At 40.6% G+C, this 22,134-nt stretch overlaps 1 protein-coding gene across 1 annotated transcript in view; it reads left to right on the top strand.

Moving 5' to 3' along the window:
* The first annotated feature begins 2,032 nt into the window (after nt 1–2,032).
* LOC124148159 (neuronal acetylcholine receptor subunit alpha-6-like) overlaps nt 2,033–22,134 on the top strand; it is a 57,146-nt gene continuing 37,044 nt past the window's right edge. Inside the window, exon 1 of the mRNA XM_046519131.2 lies at nt 2,033–2,318. Within this exon, the coding sequence (XP_046375087.1) occupies nt 2,269–2,318 (50 nt within the window). The 5' untranslated portion in view covers nt 2,033–2,268. The remainder of the gene's footprint in view (nt 2,319–22,134) is intronic.

Here is a 22,134-nt window from a genome sequence, read left to right as displayed (position 1 = left end):
GTTTTGATAACGTTTATTATTGTTTGGTCAAATCCAATTTTCAAGTGTATAGGGAGCATCCATTTCATTTGTAGGGGTGAGGGGTTTGGGGTGGGGAGCTGGGTGTGTGTGATTGGTTTTGAGAACAATCTATGACGTCATAACAATGTCGGGCGGTGTAAATGAAACTTGCGAAACAAAGAATGTTCATACCCTGCTTTTATCGCCTTAAAGTTAAAGCACTAAGTCTTTTATATCAGCGTATGGTTTATTAAAGATCTTTATTTTATGTCCCACTATTTCAAACTCGCCACGTGCTTGTTTGTTTGTGGTTTAACGCCGCACTAAGCAATGTTCCAGCCAAACACTTCTAACAAGTATTACAAGAACACAGTAATCTCGCTGTGGAATATTACAACCTCGAGTGTTTCCAGCAAAGGATCAGTTCACTGAGTTCCTTGTTACTTGTCTGCTCCATTGTTCTTATGCTGTCAATTGTAAGGAAACTATTGAGCGATAGACTCGAAGACCTAAAGAAGAACGTGACCTGGATACGTAAAAATCTTATTCCATGTCTGTTCGGGACGTCAGCGTTAACGCCAGTGACCACATATGTGCAGGACTCGTGAGGATCCGGTTTAGAATTGGTCTTCAGCAACCCATGCTTGTCATAAGAGGGGACAGAACAGAACGGGAATACAAAAGCATGCGCGTCCTGCATGAGTATCTTGTACTGCGAAAAGAAATTCAATATAGAATATTACATGTTCTGATCCTGCTTGCCGTAAAAGGCGACTATGCTTGTCGCGACTAACGGGATCGGGTGGTCAGGCTCGCTGACTTGGTTGATGCATGTCATCGATCCCAATTGCATAGATCGCTGCTCATCATGCAAATCATGTCTGGTCAAAATTCGATTATTTTTAGACCGCCGTCAAATAGCTGGAATAATGCAAAGTGAGGCGTCAAAAATAAACAAAACATACGTGTAAAAAAATCCCGTGGATCAGAAATAGCACGATAATGTAAACCTCGTTTTCAGATTAAGCAGCGCTTGGCATGAGCGCTTAATGACTGCCATTAAGTAGCGCTTATGGTACCTGCGTCTTTTTCCAAAGAAATGGTATGCTTGCCTAAAGACTTCTTAGGAACAGAACGTCTCATAATGATATCACTTTAGAACACCAATTCATTATGACATGTCGGCCAGTTGGCTGGACTCGATGACATTATCATCGTATCCCAATTACATATGCTCTTGATGTCAGTCACTGGATTGTCGATATTTTCAGACCGCGGTCATATAACTGGAATATTGCTAAACAACAAACAAACAAACAACGACAGACAATCGTACAGTTTCAGCGGATGCTTTGAATCCACGTTTTCACAATCAAATACATATTACTCACATTGAATTTCTGCGTTTTTTTATACGTTATGTTAACTATTGATTGCTTTTTATTGTATTCTTTTCGCAAACACCTGGTGTCATATAATTTTGACCGCAATATTGCATTTTACGATTAATAGAATCAGACATTCTGTTTCTTTTGATAATCGGGACTGGTTATTCTACTACACTACAGATTCCAAAGGGGGTAAGAGGCAAATAGCGGTGAAAAGTATATGAATGGATCACTGAAAATCAGTGAGGACACCAAGTGTTCGCGAAAACTATACCGTGCCCGTTTCACCAAACAGCAAACGTCTAAGACAGGCATCAATTCGGGAATTCATCCAAAATGAAACTGACACACCGTGATATATCTGAACAAACGGCGTCAACCTTATCTCGCGCACTCGCTATTAACTCAAATATCAAACTCATCCATTTTGGCGCATTTTGCATAAAAAGATTCTGAATGTTCAATACGACCTTTGTATTTGAATTCTCCCCTAACTGAAAAAGTCAAGGTGTTACTTTTTGTGCACAGTAAAATAACGCAGTGAAAACCGATAAGTTTGGTACATTCTGCTCTCCAGCAAGCAAACAGCACACACATTCAAGGATGCGGATAGGAAAAAGTACCCGCAGACTACCAACGGCTGCCGTTTACTACAGAGAATGCCTGTAGAGTAACCGCGGGAATTGTTAGTGGGATACGAGATTGACGGACGCTCACTTCGCCAATTCGCACGAGCTGACAACGCGCAATCTATCGTCTGCCTGGGGGTCTATTTTTGTTGGCGGAGTGTGAAGCAGAGAGACGGTCGCCAGTTCGCTTGAGGGATACAGAAGGTTGGATGTGTAGTGATTCTTGTAGGTAGGATTGGGGACATAAAGCCATGACGACATTCATCGTAGTCTTTACCATTGGGATTTTCCTTGGTAACAGGTAAGTGAATTATATTGTCTTTGATGACATTTTGTTGTAAACTTGCTAATGAAACTTCTTTGAACGTTGCTTGTATTCCTGTTTGGAATAATACCTCATTCTGTCTGGGTTTTATACGCATCTAATAACACAATACATAACCCAATGATAACCTACCAAGGACGAATTATTAACAACATTTCGACAGGGGCTTTTTTAAACATGAGTTTTATTCCTTTTGAAAAGCTCTTTAGAGATTATTAACTTGCAGATAACGGAATGCACACATGTCAAAATATATGTTTACCATACACTGGGACAAAGTTTTTTAATTTCCCGAGCAAAAGCATAAAAATGAATATCCAGAGACACTGAAGACGCTGAAAGTCCAGTGCACAAACTCTTCTTCGCCACGGTGAATTAATCATTGGGACGTATCATCAAGAGAAGGGCATTCATCCTTGATATTTAAAGGTAGCGGTTTACCAATGAAACATCGTACCGAGTTCATTGTTACTCTAAGATCCTAACATTTGTAATGAAGTACAAGTATACAAACGATTAAAATCACTCCATGTTATTTTTAGGCCGTTGGGGATAGCTTCTTTAGGATGTAGAGGATAGTGGACTCACGGTGCCATTACCATTCAAACTGATCACGTCAAGTTACCGCTGCTCCCCACAGAATTATTGCTTCCAGGATACCCATGTGTGAAAGATAAGCCTTTGTGCAATGGCAGTAATATTGATGCAGCGGCGCGATACGCGTGATTGCAAACGGATGGCTTATAAGAACGTTATACAATGTACTAATGTATACCAGATTTAGACTAGCTGTTTGGTCACTGTTTGAGAAGAATTGTTTCACAAAATCCTGAATAAGTGTACCTGCTTGTATTGCCATTTACCCAATGTATATAATCTAGAAACATATGTTCCAACGTACATTTAAATTCTTTTCAACTGAAAGGTGTGTTAGAACCGTCTCGGCACAAAGTCCAGCATGACCTTGTCTGAGAGGACAAAACTCTAATTGATGTAATTGATGAAGATTGTTAAAATCTAATGATACAGTAAACCACGGTTAAAACGAACACGCTTAAAACGAACTGACGGATATAACGAACTTACTTTTTGGTCCCAACTATCTGCTGTAGTTATGCTGTATATATGCTTATAACGAACTACGGTTATAACGAACTAAAATTAGTAGTCCCTTTGAGTTCGTTATAACCGTAGTTTACTGTACACCGAAACCCTGTTAATCCGGTCGGTACCATTGGCAGAACGTCGTTCTGATTTACGAATATCTGGTATAACGAACCTAGGGTGAGGAGTCACTTTATGTTGACGTTCATATCAGTAATCTCCCGGGGTTTCAGGACTCACGGGGTTTCAGTGTATATATGGGTATGTGAAGTATAAGGATCCCCGGTTGTGCTTTCCGTTTGTGTCCATTAACTTGTGGTATGCTCATAAGAGTCATGCACTGAACATTGATACGTTAAGGATTCCTTTCGTGAAGTCTGGAGAATGTGCTGATTCAGATTTCGGAAATGATATTAAGGATTCTCAGCCAGGGCCTCGTTGCTGAACATGATCTCAGCGCTAAGGTGATCGTAACTACCATAATTTAGCATACTGATATGCTTACGATAGTCGTTGTCCAAAACTCGCTTTGTGCAACGGGGCCGTAGGATTTACTAATGCATTTATAGGTGAGGTGATGGGTTTGAACGTCGCGTCCAAGATTATTGCACTTATATAGCGACGTGCATGTACGTGTGTGTGGCTGCTTGTACTAGTCCGGACTGATGCCGATTTATAGAGCTAGCTCACTGAGATACCATGCCACAGTTTAACATTAATACCCCACCCAGACACAGTATACTGACCCCGAGCCGACCAGTCCTTGTTTTAGCCCCTTAATGCCGAGCGCCAGACAGGGTACCAACAAGTACCATCTTTTAACGTCTTTTGGTATGACGCGCGCCGGGGATCGAACCCCGGACCTTCCGCTCTCCGGGCGGACGCTCTACCACTAGACCATGGAGGCGGTCGTAATGCATTTATAATGTAGGTGTAATTCATGTATTATATACAGTAAACTACGGTTATAACGAACTCAAAGGGACTACTAGTTTTAGTTCGTTATAACCGTAGTCCGTTATAAGCATATATACAGCATAACTACAGCAAACAGTTGGGACCAAAAAGTAAGTTCGTTATATCCGTCAGTTCGTTATAAGCGTGTTCGTTTTAACCGTGGTTTACTGTATTCCGTTATTGTACTCCGGAATAACGATTGTTACATATACATACACCCACACTGAGAACAAAAGAACTGGAACTGAAGAATACGAGGTCGGTTTAACCTCAGTCAAGTGGCATTTTCTGGTCAATGTGCTCTTGACTAAAGGGAACGCGATGGCACCATACAACATCTGGCATTCGGTATTACGCTCGCCATAAAACAATGCTGTTTCTCAACTAACGGGCAGTCTGGTATCAGTGTGACATCCTATCTTCTCAGCTGCCGTGCATCAGGAACTTGCAGCTTTTGGCAGATGGAGCGGCAAGATGCTGCAATATGTACCTCAATGTCTGAGAGGCCGAACGTAGAAGACCCATGGACCCCGATGACTTGCAAATGTGCTAAAGTGCTTTCCCACCTGTCGGCACCCCCTGCAACACGCTCTCCCCTGCATCTGCCGGTTTAGTTAAACACTGTAACCCACGACAGAACGTTCCCTCTCGAGCTTATCCATAACTCAACCAGAACTACACTATAATTGGGGACCACTGAGTTACGCTGTAGCAGGGGATCAGTCAGAGTTACGCTATACCGGGTTATCAGAAAGAACTACATTAAACTTGTGGGGATCAGCAAGAACTATACTGTGTACTGGAGATTCCCTCAGAACTATAGCACACCAGGGAATCAGCCAGAACTACACTATACCAGGAGATCAGCCAGAACTACACCATACCAGGAGATCAGCCAGAACTACACCATACTAGGGGATCAGCCAGAACTACACAAGGGGATGAGCCAGAACTACACCATACCAGGAGATCAGCCAGAACTACACTTAACTAGGAGATCAGCCAGAACTACACCATTAGGAGATCAGCCAGAACTACACAATGGGATCAGCCAGAACTACACCATACAAGGGGATCAGCCAGAACTACACTATACCAGGAGATCAGCCAGAACTACACAAGGGGATCAGCCCGAACTACACTATACCAGGGGATCGGCGAGAACTACACCATACTAGGGGATCAGCCAGAACTACACTATACCAGGGGATCGGCGAGAACTACACCATACCAGGGGATCGGCGAGAACTACACTATACTAGGGGATCAGCCAGAACTACATTATACCAGGGAATCAGCCAGAACTAGACTTAACTAGGGGATCAGCCAGAACTAGACCATACTAGGGGATCAGCCAGAACTACATTATACCAGGGAATCAGCCAGAACTAGACTTAACTAGGGGATCAGCCAGAACTAGACCATACTAGGGGATCAGCCAGAACTAGACCATACTAGGGGATCAGCCAGAACTTCACAAGGGGATCATCCAGAACTACACCATACTAGGGGATCAGCCAGAACTACACTACACTAGGGGATCAGCCAGAATTCCACAGGGGATCAGCCAGAACTACACTTCACCAGGGGATCAGCCAGAATTCCACAGGGGATCAGCCAGAACTACGACATACTAGGGGATCAACCAGAACTAGACCATACTAGGGGATCAGCCAGAACTACACAATGGGATCAGCCAGAACTACACCATACTAGGGGATCAGCCAGAACTACCCAAGGGGATCAGCCAGAACTACACAAGGGGATCAGCCAGAACTACACCATACTAGGGGATCAGTCAGAACTGGACTATACAAGGGGATTAGCCAGAATTGGACTCTGCAAGGGGATCAGCCAGAACTACACCATACCAGGAGATCAGCCAGAACTAAACAAGGGGATCAGCCAGAACTACACTATACCAGGGCATCAGCGAGAACTACACTGTTCCAGGGGATCAGCCAGAACTACACAAGGAGATCAGCCAGAACTATCCTATACCAGGGAATCAGCCAGAACTGGACTATTCCAGGGGATCAGCTATATAAGGGGATCAGTCAGAACTACACAAGGGGGTCAGCCAGAACTACACCATACTAGGGGATCAGTCAGAACTGGACTATACAAGGGGATTAGCCAGAATTGGACTATGCAAGGGGATCAGCCAGAACTACACCATACCAGGAGATCAGCCAGAACTAAACAAGGGGATCAGCCAGAACTACACTATACCAGGGCATCAGCGAGAACTACACTTTACCAGGGGATCAGCCAGAACTACACAAGGGGATCAGCCAGAACTATCCTATACCAGGGGATCAGCCAGAACTGGACTATTCCAGGGGATCAGCTATATAAGGGGATCAGTCAGAACTACACAAGGGAATCAGCCAGAACTACACAAGGGAATCAGCCAGAACTACACAAGGGGATCAGCGAGAACTACACCAAACTAGGGGATCAGTCAGAACTAGACCATACTAGGGTATCAGCCAGAGCTATCCTATACCAGGGCATCAGCCAGAACTGGACTATACCAGGTTGCGTTGCGTACCTCGGTCGATTTTGAATACGTTAATCCGGACGGCCTCGTTTTCAGCCATACTCATCTGTTCGGTGTGACCAGGGCTGGAACAAGTGTCTTGAGTGAAGAGAAAGGGTATTTTATGTTGTCTCGCGCTCTATTATGGCTGAAATGTGGCTAAAATTATTATTCAGCACCAACATAGGAAACCTCAAAATTCGTATGTGGTTAATGACACATGTGGTCAAACCCCTCTGTTCTGTGCCTCTCCGTTATCCCTTATAAGGCCAATTCGTTGTTACGCCATTCTGTGTCAAGGTATAAAACATAGTTTTGCGAATTTGAGTTTTTTGTCTCATGAGGATCACAATTAGGCCACACAGCTGGAAATTACATATTCCATTACGCCTTGAACCCCAAGAACGCGAAACTGTGAACAAGACACGACGCCAGCGCGAATGAACATGTTCCAACAGGGGAAATAGGCTGCTTTTCTCGTCTCATCTACTGTGCGTGTGCAAAATTGAATACATGTGGGACACGTGCAAAGTTTCCAAGAATTCCGTTTGTTTTGACACTGAGTATTCTTGCTCGTGCCTTCACAATTACCACGATTATTGACGAGGATTCTTGCAACCCTTTCTTTGCGTCCTTCTCATTCCTATCCTGGGAAATATAAAAAATACCTTGGGGTTCAAAGAAGTTTTTTTTTACCTCATGCGCAGCATGTTGACAGGGGAGATTTATAGTCAATGCAGCTAGTGTTGCTAGAACTGTTCATTAACTGAGGTCGGAGCTAGTGGCAGGTATTTGAAAACAAATATTTCTTCAACAGCCAACATCAAGTAAGATTGTTTTTAATAGTCATACCTATACGCTTCTCTCTCATGTTACGATAATATTTTCAAAATACTATTGCTGAAGATCTTTCTAAATCATCAAGGCTAAAAGATGGTCTTTAAACAACAGCATGTTAAACGAAACGAGATGTGTTCTTGTATCGGACATTGCAGTGTAGATAAGTCTTGATTGTGTCTTTTCTGATCTTCAGAGAGTCAATCATAAAAAACGGGCAACTGTAGTGATGGTGACATGACGTTTTTTAGTATAGTTTTTCCGATAATTATGGTATGTGATGTTTCCTACTGTGAAATACATGTGGGACAAAGATCTCATTTAAATAACCCCCTTTTCAAAGGAAAGGGGGTCAACTAGAGTAAACTAGGTCAACTACAGTAAACTACGGTTATAACGAACTCAAAAGTTTCATTAAGTTTAGTTCGTTATAACCGACGTTTGTTATAAGCATATATACAGCAAATGGTCGGGACAAAAAAAACCAGTTCGTTATCTCCGTCTGTTCGTTATAAACGTGTTCGTTATAAATGTAGTTTTCTGTATACCTGTATATTTCTGAGATCACAAATGGACGAGGGATATCATGTATGAGATTAAATGTTACGTGTTGATGACGGGTGCCACCTGTGGCGCAGGATATATATACGCTCACCGTTTTCTGAACACGTGGTATCCTCACCACGTCTTCCCGAGGCGGAGCGGTCGGGTAGCCTAGTGGTTAAAGCGTGGGCTCATCACGCCGAGACCCGTGAAGATCCGGGGTAGAATCGATCTGCATCAACCCATGCTTGCCGTAACAGGCGACTATGCTTGCGTAGGAGGCGACTAACGGGATCGGGTGTTCAGGCTCGCTGACTTGGTTGATGCATGTCATCGATCCCAATTGCGTGGATCGATGCTCATGATGTTAATAATTGGATTGTCTGGTCCAGACTCGATTATTTACAGACCGCCGTCAGACAGCTGGAATATTGCTGAGTGCGGCGTTAAACAAGAAACCAACCAACCAACCAATCATCACGCCGAAGATCCGGGTTCAGATCCCGAAATGGGTACAATGTGTGTAGCCTATTTCTGGTGTCCACTGCCGTGATATTGCTTGAATATTGCTAAAAGCGCCGTTAAAGCAAACTCACTAGCTCACACTTACTCTTTCCGAGGCAAGAGTGTCCCCTCGCCTGTATCAAAATGGAGTGTTCACCCTTGCCCTTTCAAGCCGGAGAGGCATAAACACTAAACACTTAATCTCACATGTGATATTCCTCGTATGTTTGTGATGTTACAAACATTAATAGTTGATTTATTAGATAATGATTCATAAACACATGCTTGTGTGAGGTCGAAATCCAAAAGACACTCCGCCGTACTCTACACAATACATCAATCCTTTTGTGGGGTCACTATACTTACGACGACCGTGTCCGTGGTGTAGAATACAAAAGCGCGACACACACACACACACACACACACACACACACACACACACACACACACCACTATCCCACCCCTCCGTATTTATAATAGTAATTTTGTTTTGGATCCAGATCTCATTGGCTTTGTTAGTCTGATATACAAAGTAATAAACACTTATCCTAGTGTATGCATAGCACTAGTCTAATAACCTGGTACATACATAAGTCTACACCGACGTGGGTACAATGTGTGAAGCCCATTTCTGGTGTCCCCCGCCGTGATATTGCTGGAATATTGCCAAAAGCGGCGTAAAACCATACTCACTCACTCACATAAGTCTACGTAAGCCTATCCTTCCTACTACATCCATATAATTAAAAGAGGAAATAAACTGTTTTTGCTGAGTGTAATTTATTCGTTGTAATTATATTTCATAACCATTAAACTTGACAAAGCTGTTGTATGAATGACCCTTACCAATTGGTTAGGCGTATACCGATCATTAAATAGCGAACGCCCATGTTGGTATGCCTCGAACACAGCCAGCAGTTTCTTCACCAGCAGACAAGCAGCATTCAGGTGTCTGAGCAGTATCTGCAACTTAACCTCGAACTAATTACCTTTAAATCGCTTACCCTCCCGGTGAATTAACCAATAAAAAGTTGACCTTGATCATTGGCGCAGAATGCTTGAACGGCAGGAGTGGTATGCGCGCACCCTTTCACATTCAGACGATGTAGGTTAGGACATTCGTGGCTGCAACTGCACGTACAAACGTATACGTGCGCTTTGTGATTTTGTAACTGCGTGTTTGTAGTGCATATCTAGTTGATACATGCACATGTTGCACCTGGTTACTTTATTTCAGAGTTGCAGCACATTACTGGAATGCTTGAAGGAATGTGTGACCTCTTTAATACAGATTGGCATTGCCATGTTCAACTGATGATGATGCTTTTGTTTTCTTCTCGGATATTCTTTTGGAATATTATATTATTATATTTTCTCTACTTCAGACATTAGACTTGTTCATATGCTTATAAGTAGGGAAGAACATGAGCAAACAAACGGAATTTCGTCAGTGTCAAACTCGTGTGTATAGAAAGGTAACTGGTAGGGATCCCAATATTTCTCGAAACAAATCCATGTTTATAGATAGTCAACTATTAAGGATACACTATTTTCTCTATTTACTAAATCCTTGTTTATAGAAAGTCAACTTTTAAGGATATAATTTTTTCTCCAATTACTAAACCCGTGTTTCTAGAAAGTTAACCATTACTTCATGTAATACACTCTTGTTTTTAGAAAGTTTACCATTAAAGACCTAAGTTTGTCTCTATGTAACAACCAGGTGTTTATAGAAAATTAAATATTAACGACCAAAGTTCCTATCCATGTAATAAATAAGAGTTTTTAGAAAGTTATCCACTGATGACCAAAGTTGTTTCTCCGTGCAATAAACTTTTGCTTTTAGAAAGTTAACCATTAATGACCAAAGTTATTTCTCCGTGCAATAAACTCTTGTATTTAGAAAGTTAACCATTAACGATCTAAGCGTTGCTCCGTATGCAACAGATTGTAATTAAGCCATATGTGTTCTTAAATACCCTTCGGAAATAAATACTTTCGTACATGAATTAAAAAAAACCCCACACTTTACCTACCTTGGCAGATGTGTGTGTGGGATGTACACTGACGTCATAAATGAATAAATGAGTAACTTGGGCCTCCAGATTTAGGTTTCATTTCAGAAAAATGACTTTGACAACAGGTGTCATACATGATTGTCTATATCGCACGCCTACCCCCGTCGTAAACATACCAATAATTGCTCTCTGGACTCGTGTGATGAAAGGCAATGCGGCGACTACAGCCTCATTATAAGCAAGGTAGTTCCATGTTGATCAACACAAGATCACAAGAAGCTATGGGAAATTTAAGAGGCCCTATAAACGGTAACCAGGGCGTTACAAAGAGGCACCATCGTGAGACTGTTTTAATATAGATATCTTTCGGTAAGACACGGCGGCTTGCGTTGGTGTCGTTGACTATCACTGATTGAATCTGTTTTAGTAGGAAAATATGTTCAGGCATGTCGTTTTCTTCCTGTTAATGTTTATGGACTTTTAATAACACTTTGACATTCTTATCGTTATAAGGTTTGTACCTTCACTGATTTTCATATATAGGTTTATCATATGAGCAGCAGGTTTCAAATTATCCATGAGTTGCTCCTGTGTTTTAATGGTAAAGATAAGGAAGTATAAGTGTATTATCTCTAGGGGTAAAATGATTCCAAACCAAACACGTTACATACTTCGGACTCTTGCTGTGTGTGAACTTATCTCATAAAGTATTCAAAGAATGACAGTATTCAAGTACCGTAACTCGTTACCTGTGTAAATCGTTAGGGAGAAATGCCTATCCAAATATTTTGTGTTGATCGAGTTCACTCATTCATGATACAAGCTTCGCAACATCGTTCGTACTTGTTAAACGGTTAAATACCTCAGTAACCCTGTCTAGATCTCGAGCGATGAATGGCTAGAAGTCTACTCCTATGTGCCTTGTCTAGGATGCGCGTATCTAAGTCCTTTACAACAAGGAGCGATTATTCATAATTAAAGCAATTGCTACAGTGATTGGTTTGCACTCGAAGCATCTAAAGTCGTTTGAAATGGAAACAGTGCACACCGGATTCACTGGTTGGTAGCCAAGATGCACTGGTTTGGTAACCATGGAGTCATTCTCACATCTGTCAGGTTTCGAGGGCATTTATACATAACATAAACTTCTTTTATCTTCATTTTGCTTATGAAGAATAAAATATGCAGTTATTTCGGTGCCTTGATAAGTAGAAGGACCTCGTGCCATAAACGTCTTCAACAGGAACATGTACCATGTTATCGTCCCTCGGGGCTAGTACATACCGATACAAAACGCACGCAGTGGTTTATTATCAAAAGATAACGTTTGTTTATCGCAGCTTTAAAAATAGCGTCAACCAAAGCGCATGTGTATGATGCTTATCGTGATGTAGATGTATACGAAGTTTAAAAAAAAGGTTTTGATACAAATTCACTGAGTTCGCCCCGCTTTATATCACAGGAAGATACTGTGATATCTATGAAAGAATCCTTCGTTTTTCGGGGCGATTACAAGGGCAATTGTGTGAGTCATAACAAAACAGTGTTACTGTCAGTGTGAATGTGTTACTGTCAGTGTGAATGTGTTACTGTCAGTGAGAATGTGTTACTGTCAGTGTGAATGTGTTACTGTCAGTGTGAATGTGTTACTATCAGTGTGAATGTGTTACTGTCAGAGTGAATGTGTTACTGTCAGTGTGAATGTGTTACTGTCAGTGTGAATGTGTTACTGTCAGTGTGAATGTGTTACTGTCAGTGTGAATGTGTTACTATCAGTGTGAATGTGCTACTGTCAGTGTGAATGTGTTACTGCTAGTGTGAATGTGCTACTGTCAGTGTGAATGGGTTACTGTCAGTGTGAATGTGTTACTGTCAGTGTGAATGTGTTACTGTCAGTGTGAATGGGTTACTGTCAGTGTGACTGTGTTACTGTCAGAGTGAATGTGTTATTGTCAGCGTGAATGTGTTACTTTCAGAGTGAATGTGTTTATCGTGATAACAACCCCATGATTGGGTCGGTTGGGTGGTCTAGCGGTTAATATATTGTTTTTCATGTACATTTTAACTTAAGAATACATGCAAACAGTTGAGGCCATTACATTAAAACAATATCTCCAGGTATAATATTAGGTTTTGAAGTACGTCGTAATAGAGTTTTTCTTCACATACTTACAGGCATATACTTTTGCCTTGATGACGGGCATATAAATAGAAAATGGACTTCGTAGTCAATAGGACCATTGTTACATAGCTGACGAAGGTGTTGTGAATAAACAATATTCTCTCTTCTGCCCATATCACTCCGTTTAGGCAATTCACTTAATCTGATCAGGCACAACATAGTCTATAATCTCTATTTCTGAAAGCTGTACATAATATTCCATATCCAGTTATATCTTAACACGTGAACAATACCTTAATTTACAAGACTCCTGGAGTTCCATCTGGATACTCTGTTACAATCCAACAAACCCTGTCTCAACAGCTGTAAGAAACAGTGATTAGAGCGTTGGGTAACACGCTACCGCCCATGGCATTGGTTCGAAACCCCCATGAGTTCAATGTGTGAGGCCAATATTCTTGCATCCTTGATGATCCTGGAAGTTATGGTGTAAAACATACTCACTCAAGAGCTAATTACTGTTCAAAGAGACGCATGACCAACCTACTCGCTTGAACAATTTGAGTGATTTTGGAAATAAACACATCTCGATGTTTAAGGAAGCTATTTTTTATGACCTTCATCACATTCACGTGTTTTACAGCTATGATCATGTATTGAATGTTTAGATACGAGTCCACGGTAAATTGAAACATGACTCTGACTGTGATATGCGTTTGCAGACGCCCCTGCTGTTTGTATGTTGGTATTTCATTTCAACTGGTGTAAATCTGAGATTTCGGTGCTTCTAATCCTAATAAGTAAATCCATTGCGGCCTTTAACCAATCAACTATATTCTGAATTTGAGTTTGCCATTGACCGCATGCTTTATACATACACGTTTCATTGAACCTAGCTAGATGTGTCAAGTAGTCGAACTTTTATCGCCTGAAACGTGTGTGTATTTTTAATTACGTGTACTGTTTGGATCTCAGTGCAAGGCAAACAGACGCCCTCTTGTCTCGTTTGTCCACGTCTGAAGCATGGACAAATAGTGATAAATATAGAGATCATGCATGATGTGATGTTCACTGTCGACTGTAGAGTTGCTGCTGATTACGGTTACAGATGAATGGACGATTGTTTTCGTTATTTATCCAATAGGAACCTTGGAAACAAGAATCGCCCTAATTGCGGCCTGGGTTGTCTGTCCTGGGTTTCGCCATTGTCTACGATAAGCGTTCTTTGTATGTTTGTTCTTTAACGCCGCACTCAGCAATATTCCAGCTATATGACGGCGGTCTCTAACTAATCGAGTCTTGACCAGACAATACAGTGATTGACATCACGAGCATTGATCTACGCAATGCGGTACCAATGGGATACGATGGCATACATCATCCAAGTCAGCGAGCCTGACCATCCGATCCCGTTAGTCGCCTCTTACGACAACCATAGTGTCCTTTTACGGCAAGTATGGGTTGCTGAAGACCTATTCTAACCCGGATCTTCACAGGTCACGATATGCGTAAATTTGGACTTGAAGATGACGCCTTTAAATAACAACGCTAAACGGCGTTAAACGCAACTCAATAAACTCCTCTCAAATTAATCACAAACCCACCCAAAGCCTACTTTGTTTAATTTAAGGCCAAACATTTCGTAAAGGTATATGGTGAATTTCATTCTTTGAGCTCTAAAACCCAATAGGAAGTGTAAGTTAACTGAATTGTTTTTATATTCTTATTTCATTTCGAAAGTTTCACAATCAGAAACAAGTTGAGTTATATTAAACATAATTAGTCCTCCACTGCGTATACTTTTCCTGGTTCTGACTATGTTGTGTCAGAGAGACCCACTATGTGTTATGTAATGTATATCGTTTCCACTAGCGAGAACCTGAAACCTCAGTGCAACCAATCCTAATAAATTACACCTCTTGACTAATTCACTATTATGTCTGACATTTACTACCGCCATTGACCGCATACTTGATATATGCACATTGTCAAAGGTCATGTTTCATGTAGTGCATACACGCCAGTCATGTTCTGCCTATGGCCCGTGTAGCACAATTAGCAGACAATAACGCTGCTCTGTCGCAAAATGAGTAGAACTTTGATTCCTTATAAACGATCAGACCGATAAAGCGTTTACCCAAAACATGGCGTGGGATAGTTGATCATACTGCATTCAGATACTGATATGACAAAATGTGAACCAGTTTTGTCGTTATTAATTGTATATGATCGTGTACATGTGTTTGTTTGTGCGTTGTTCAACGCCGCGACCGCCTCCGTGGTCTAGTGGTAGAGCGTCTTCCCAGAGAGCGTAAGGTCGGGGGTTCGATCCCCGGCCACGTCATACCAAAAGACGTTAAAAGATGGAAACTTTGTTGTTACCCTGTCTAACGCTCGGCATTAAGGGGCTAATAAACAAGGACAAGTCGGCTCAGAGTCAGTACTGTGTCTAATTAGTGTATGCATGTTAAAGTGCGCAAACTATCTCAATGGGCTAGCAGTATAACATCGACATCATAACATAATACAAGCAGACACACGTCAAATCATCGTTACAACCAGAAAAAAATAAGGAACTGTATTACAAGATAAATCTCTATTGAGAGCACCATGTCAATACATGTCGCACAGCTAAGGGTATTGAATCTGTCAACTGTATAAGTACTAACTGTACCAACCAGGAGATCAAAGACGAATGTCATGTTCTTTTTATTTGTGATAAATATAAAACTTAGAGATCAAAGATCTAATTTAGATATTACACACAAAGACAATTAATTAATGAAAATTTGTTGAATTCCAACCATGAATCTTTAGCAATGCGTATTTAAAACATGTATTTAGACTAAGGTAATATGTATTATGCTATGTTCAAGATCACGTTGATTTTCATGTATTTGTTTAAACTGAACTGTACTATGGGCCGTATGACAGAATAATCTGTCTGTCTGAATGGATTCAATTGGGATTGATGCGTGTTGAGAAACAAAATCCCAAACTGACGTAGACGTGTAGCACTTTCTCGAAACGGTGATGGGAGTGACAGAGCAACCGCTGCGATTCTTTGATCCTTGCACGGCCAAGGGACGCAACCGTCTATAGCAAAGTGCGGCACCTTGGACCACTGGGCTCTCTTTGCTCGGCATGTACGCCAAAGTGCAACGTTTTCATAGGGTCATTTTAGATCTTTGCCACCTCTTTGTGTAGCCACGCTAAAACGCCACCGCCATCCCCCTGATTCTCATCCACATCCTCCGCACCCTGACAGAACATGAACCCTCAATTAATGACCTCATGTACGCGTATTTCGGAAGCAGTAAAAAGTAACATAAAGTTTGTGATTTTTTTAACATAGCTTTAATACTCAAATTGACAACTGATCCTTACATAAAGTCAAGATACAGAGTCCCTGCAACCGTATGTACCGTCCGTTGCTAATGATGCAGTGTTCGTGACCTCCATTCCTAGATATTTAATATATGTTGTGCCTTTCCTGGTATGGCTCTTTCATCGCCGCCCACACTTTGAGATTGCAGTCTTTCAGCTGGTCTTAAATCCGTGGTCATAAATAAACCATCAGTTACTACTGGCTCCCGCCTATATATTATTACCTGTTCTGGACCATTTCTATTGGCATCGGAGGGAAAGGTTTCACAGAGTGAGTAAGTTGATTAATTCATTTTGCTTGGACCTTTCACCCTGGACTCCATGATTTACGTTTAGAGAAGGTAATCAACTGTAACAAAGTCCATCCTTTTTGAGAGTTAAAATACCGTTAAATTGTATTCCTGTTTCCGGTTTACTGTCAATGGTTATAAAACGATTGCATAGTTACACAGATGGTTTTACATTATGGTTTTAAAGCAATGTGTTTTTCCAGTTTAAACATTTATTGTTTTCTGACTTCGATTTAGGTCAGGGTTTTATTTTATGGGAAACAATATGGGGGACAACATTAACTACAACAATATAAGGTAAAGTTTGTTTAGGCTATAATGTGTAGTCTATGTTGAATGTCGACGGAAATGCTGATAGTTGTTTTGGGTAGATGAAATGGCCATGAAGTTGGTTGGGGAATGTTTTCCTCGATGTGAAGGCGAGCGTGTGATGTGAATGTCTCGTGATAATCGCGTGATTTATTTTCATGGGCATATATATATATATATGTTATTCAGCTATGGCCTGGTGAGACTCGTTGAAAGCGCTAGCCAATTAAAACTTACTCTTACTCCACTTATTTAATTATATATATATATATATATATATATATATATATATATATATATATATATATATATATATGCCCATGAAAATAAATCACGCGATTATCACGAGACATTCACATCACACGCTATATATATATTGCAGTGTTTTATCATTAGTCTCTTTTCAATAATTCGCATCTGAAATGTGATTTGGTTTATAACACATTTAACACAGAGAAAAGAAATAACTCAGTCAAAATTAGATGATGGTAGACACGTGCTGCTTTTTTGGGTACATCTTCCCGAAGGGTTTCTAGCTGGTAGCCACAGAGAATGGTATAAGACGATGACAACTAATTTCCAGATCTTCCAACCTCCAGGTATCATCCCGGAGCTTAACGCTGCAGGTACAACTACATGTACGTGTGGGTTTGCTTTAACGACCATGTCTCCTTAGGGACACATACACTTGTAAAGCAATTACCCATTACCACAATAAGCAATGCGCACCATAATGATTTACGAGAAGTGTGTCTTCTATTGTTATTCTGCATATACCATTCATACATTGCTACCACTATCTTGGCACCTCCATTGCTCTGTGTTGTGATGCCAGTGTTCTGCTACAAACACTCTTGCTTCACTGCCAAGTGTTCTCCGCGCAACACTGGGGGTCCTGTCAGGATTACTATATTCACAGAACGGGAATACAAAAGCTTGCGCGTCCTGCATGGGGATCTTATACTGCGAAAATAAATTCAATATAGAATATTACTTGGTCTGATCTTGCTTTGCGGTAAAAGGCGACTATGCTTGTCGGAAGAGGCGACTAACGGGATCGGGTGGCCAGGCTCGCTGACTTGGTTGATGCATGTCATCGTATCCCAATTGCGTAGATCGATGCTCATGATGTCAATCACTGGATTGTCTGGTCCAGAATCGATTATTTACAGACCGCCGTCATATTGCTGAAATACTGCTGAGTGCGGCGTAACAAACAAACAAAACAAGACTCTTGTATCTACAGATTAGAACTGAATATTTATTGTATACAGTTCTGCACTTATACCTTGAAGTGCGTCGAAATATGGAATGCTACAATTTCTGATCTTCGGATGGGGGCTTGGAACTCCCAATTGTAATCGCAGAAGTTAATGCATATATACTCAAGCATGTATGCAACCATATGTCAATATTTCGGGCATAATCCATAATGAAATAATCGCATGTGCAAACAGATGGGACAATGGAGCAATACTTGTAGGAAATCATGAGCAGTTTCTTGGGCCGGTGTTTATGCATGAATACTTCAATGTATATTGCCCTGGGGAGGAGGGAGCCAAGTCCTCTGAGGCGCCGAAATTAGCTTTGCAGGACTAGGCGTGCCAGAAAATTTTGATCTGGGGGTTCGAATCCTCCATTGCCCTGATTATGTTTCTAGATTTCTCAGCACCGTACCCGTTCTCCGGGGTTTGACCTCAGTGCTAAACATATACTGGTATCCACCATTGTGAAGAAAGGGGAAGCGGGTGGTCCGCGACGAGTAGTACGATGGATACGATGGTCCTGTCGCGGCTAACAACGAGTTCTTGTGGCGAGTTCAATAGTTCATACGACTGGCCAAGATTATGTTCAGACCATCATGTTATTCCTGAAATTATGCTGACCCTCAAAGTAGAACAGCATTCACTCACTCTTTCCTGGTGACTACCTATAATACTCAATGTATGCCATTCTACATGTCTTTTCTACGGAAGCGTAGTAGGGCCACGGTGAATTTTGTGTGTGTCTAAGTATCTCCTACGTAAGACTTAGTATCTCCTACGTAGGACTTCCTTTCTCCTACGCAGGAGATACTAAGTCCTACGTAGGAGATAGTTATTCTACTCCATACTAAGTCCTACGTAGGAGATAGTTATTCTAGTCCATACTAAGTCCTACGTAGGAGATACTAAGTCCTACGTAGGAGATAGTAATTCTAGGCCATACTAAGTCCTACGTAGGAGATAGTAAGCCCTACGTAGGAGATAATTAGTCCTACGTAGGAGATATTAAGTCCTGCGTAGAAGATACTTAGACAAAAAAAATCACCGTGGCCCTGCTACGCTTCCATACTATTCTAACCACTAAACTGCTGAGCAAAAACATGTATGCACTCATGTTTGATGTAAAAATGAAACAAAGAAGAAATGGTTATTCGACCGTGATTTATTTGATATTCGACGACTGTTTACAGCCGAGTAACGTTTGTATAAACGTTTGTAAGTTGTGGTCAAATTCGATTTTTAAGTGAATACTTTCTTTTATAATGTATATTATTGTGACATTTTGTATGCTTCTGAATAATTTCTCAACAATGAGTTTTCTCATCCTTCAATATTGAACAACTGAGGAATGGTGTACTTGCTATTTTACATACGTACATCATTAGTTAAGGCCGAGTTTGTGCACAAATGGCTGTCATACAGACCATGAAACAAATATTTCCAATACAGCCCATGCAAGTCTAAAATATTTGGCAAGTCTAGATTACTGAAGTATTCGTATCTGAAAATGAAGAAATTCTCTTTGCTCTTTTTTATGATATTTTATAACTATAATTTAACAACTGTTTTATTCTGTACAATATGTTCATTTCAGAGACCAGGCTGTGTCTCATGTGAAAGTTTACTTATGGACATTTAAAGAGCTGACGGTGCTGAATGTTTACCATTTAAACTTAAAAACTGACGACGGTTTAACTTGTTTGGAAAGACATAATGTCTGCATATAACATGGGTAACTCGAGAACTAACATCATCGAGCTTTATGAAACAATGACGGCAATAAAGTATCCGCGCTGTGACGTAAATAGCTGTTCCTGTTAACAGACAGCAATGAAACCAGTTGAAGAGATGTACTGTAACACTCAAAATAATTTTGTAACTAATAGTCATAAAGATGCAAAACTGGAGATGCTCTGAAAAATAATACAATTAGTTGAAATTGTACGAGCTTGTAAATACGTGGAGAAAAGTTAAAATAAAATCAATAGTAGAGCGATAAGCAAACTAAATGGAATTTGGGTTTTGAGCGATACGTATTTACAAGGCGAGCATTCCTATTATACTATACGCTTTGGTAACTGTGTTTTGGAATCGGTGTTGATGGTTAGCCAAGTGGTACATGGAATATACAATTCACAGATTATAACAGAGATGTTTGGCACGATGCATCTATTTTTTATGCTAAGCACTTAGTGTTCACAAACAAAAAACGGTAAGTTATAACGGCTGGGTAAAACGTGCAGTTAGCCTTGCATGATAAAATACTAATTTCAGTTGGGTTCAGGTACTGTAGTACTCTTTTCTAGGTTTTTATAATGATATATATGTGTGTTTGCGAGATATACATGTTAGTGGGAGAACAGTTGCCAGGAAAAAAAAGTCGACCTATCAAGTGAACGCTGAAATACAGAAGGAACTCACACGTGGTAACATCTGAACAGTTTCTAAAAATGTGCGTGCGATTTTTTGTGTGAGGCGTTGTTACTCACATGGCAATGGTATGAGGGAACTATACGTAGACGAACCTTAACGTGTTACAGGGGAAGCTAGGCTAACATTCGAACTTTCGGGTTTACCGTTTCAACTGACACTTATGTGTCGCAACTCTTAATATTTTTTTATACTGCAGTTGCAATCATGTCCAGTTAAATATATTCTGTCATGAAAAGTAATTCAGACAAATTACGTAAAAGTACACGCGTACGTAAACAGGTTTATTTCTGTAATTACATATAGAAGGAATACGTTTGTAATATCTTTAGGGCGGTCGGGTAGCCTAGTGGTTAAAGCGTTCGCTCGTCACGCCGAAAACCCGGGTTCGATTCCCGACATGGGTACAATGTGTGAAGCCCATTTCTGGTGTCCCCCGCCGTGATATTGCTGGAATATTGCTAAAAGCGGCGTAAAACCATACTCACTCTAATATATTTATATAGTACAATACTTTAAGGAACATCTACTTATATAAAAGACAAAGAAATGTTCGGCATTACATGGCAATATATTTTCCTAATTCTACCAGTGTTTAGACCAGACCTCGTATAGGAGGTGCGTTCTTACAATGCCACCTGACCTCAAGAGTAAACATTTGTGCAGGTCTAGGTGGATGCCACCATGTGTATCCATAAAGTAGGGCGTTATCTAAACTACAACTTGCTAAACATCTGTAGTTTGAGTGCGTGTTTGACATACTTTATATGAGTCAGACAAGCACAAAGTTGTATACAACCTCCAGCATTACACTGCCTGATGGGGGTGTTTAAGTTGCCTGTGTATTGCGCCCAACGCCATGCTGAGAACATCTGAGCAGGTTCATTAAATGTCAATTTTAAACAAGCCAACAGAGGTTACTTGAATTTTAGTCGCACCGTATTTTGTTATACAAATATCAAATACATTATGTCAGTTATGATTTGAATTTGATGATGTTACTCTTGTCGGATTCTGTTGCAGCACAACTGGTTGAAGTATTCTATTAAATTGTATATTGAAGTCTAAACATAACGTCAAGTACTTGTATATATTTTTCCCAATGTCAGGAATGTTTTGGACTGAATCAAATTATTGTTTATATAAGATACCAGCTGGTGTTAATTTAGTGCTCATGATATTTTCGCGTTCATAACAGAATAATTATTGCGTTGATGTTCAATTCTTGATTTTAATCGAAAGACTCTGTGTTAAAGGCTGTAATGAAAATATAAAAAACCTAATAGTGTATTAAGAGTCTAAATATACCTGTAGTTGTGTAGTTAAAATTTGGAAAGAGGATATAAACCATAATGAACTTTAAACAACGAGCACGTCACATGATTCCTGTCATTTGTAATATCCTGATTTCCCCTGGGTTCACATTTGCACTACCATCACTGACATATAACATCCCTCATCCCAACGAAAATGTGACTGGGGAG

This window comes from Haliotis rufescens, unplaced genomic scaffold (assembly GCF_023055435.1).
Source record: "Haliotis rufescens isolate VD_foot unplaced genomic scaffold, xgHalRufe1.0.p SCAF_1, whole genome shotgun sequence".
In the NCBI taxonomy this organism is placed as follows: Eukaryota; Metazoa; Mollusca; class Gastropoda; order Lepetellida; family Haliotidae; genus Haliotis; species Haliotis rufescens.
The sequence above is the reverse complement of the archived record's forward strand: the minus strand, read 5'-3'. Positions and strand labels throughout refer to the sequence as shown.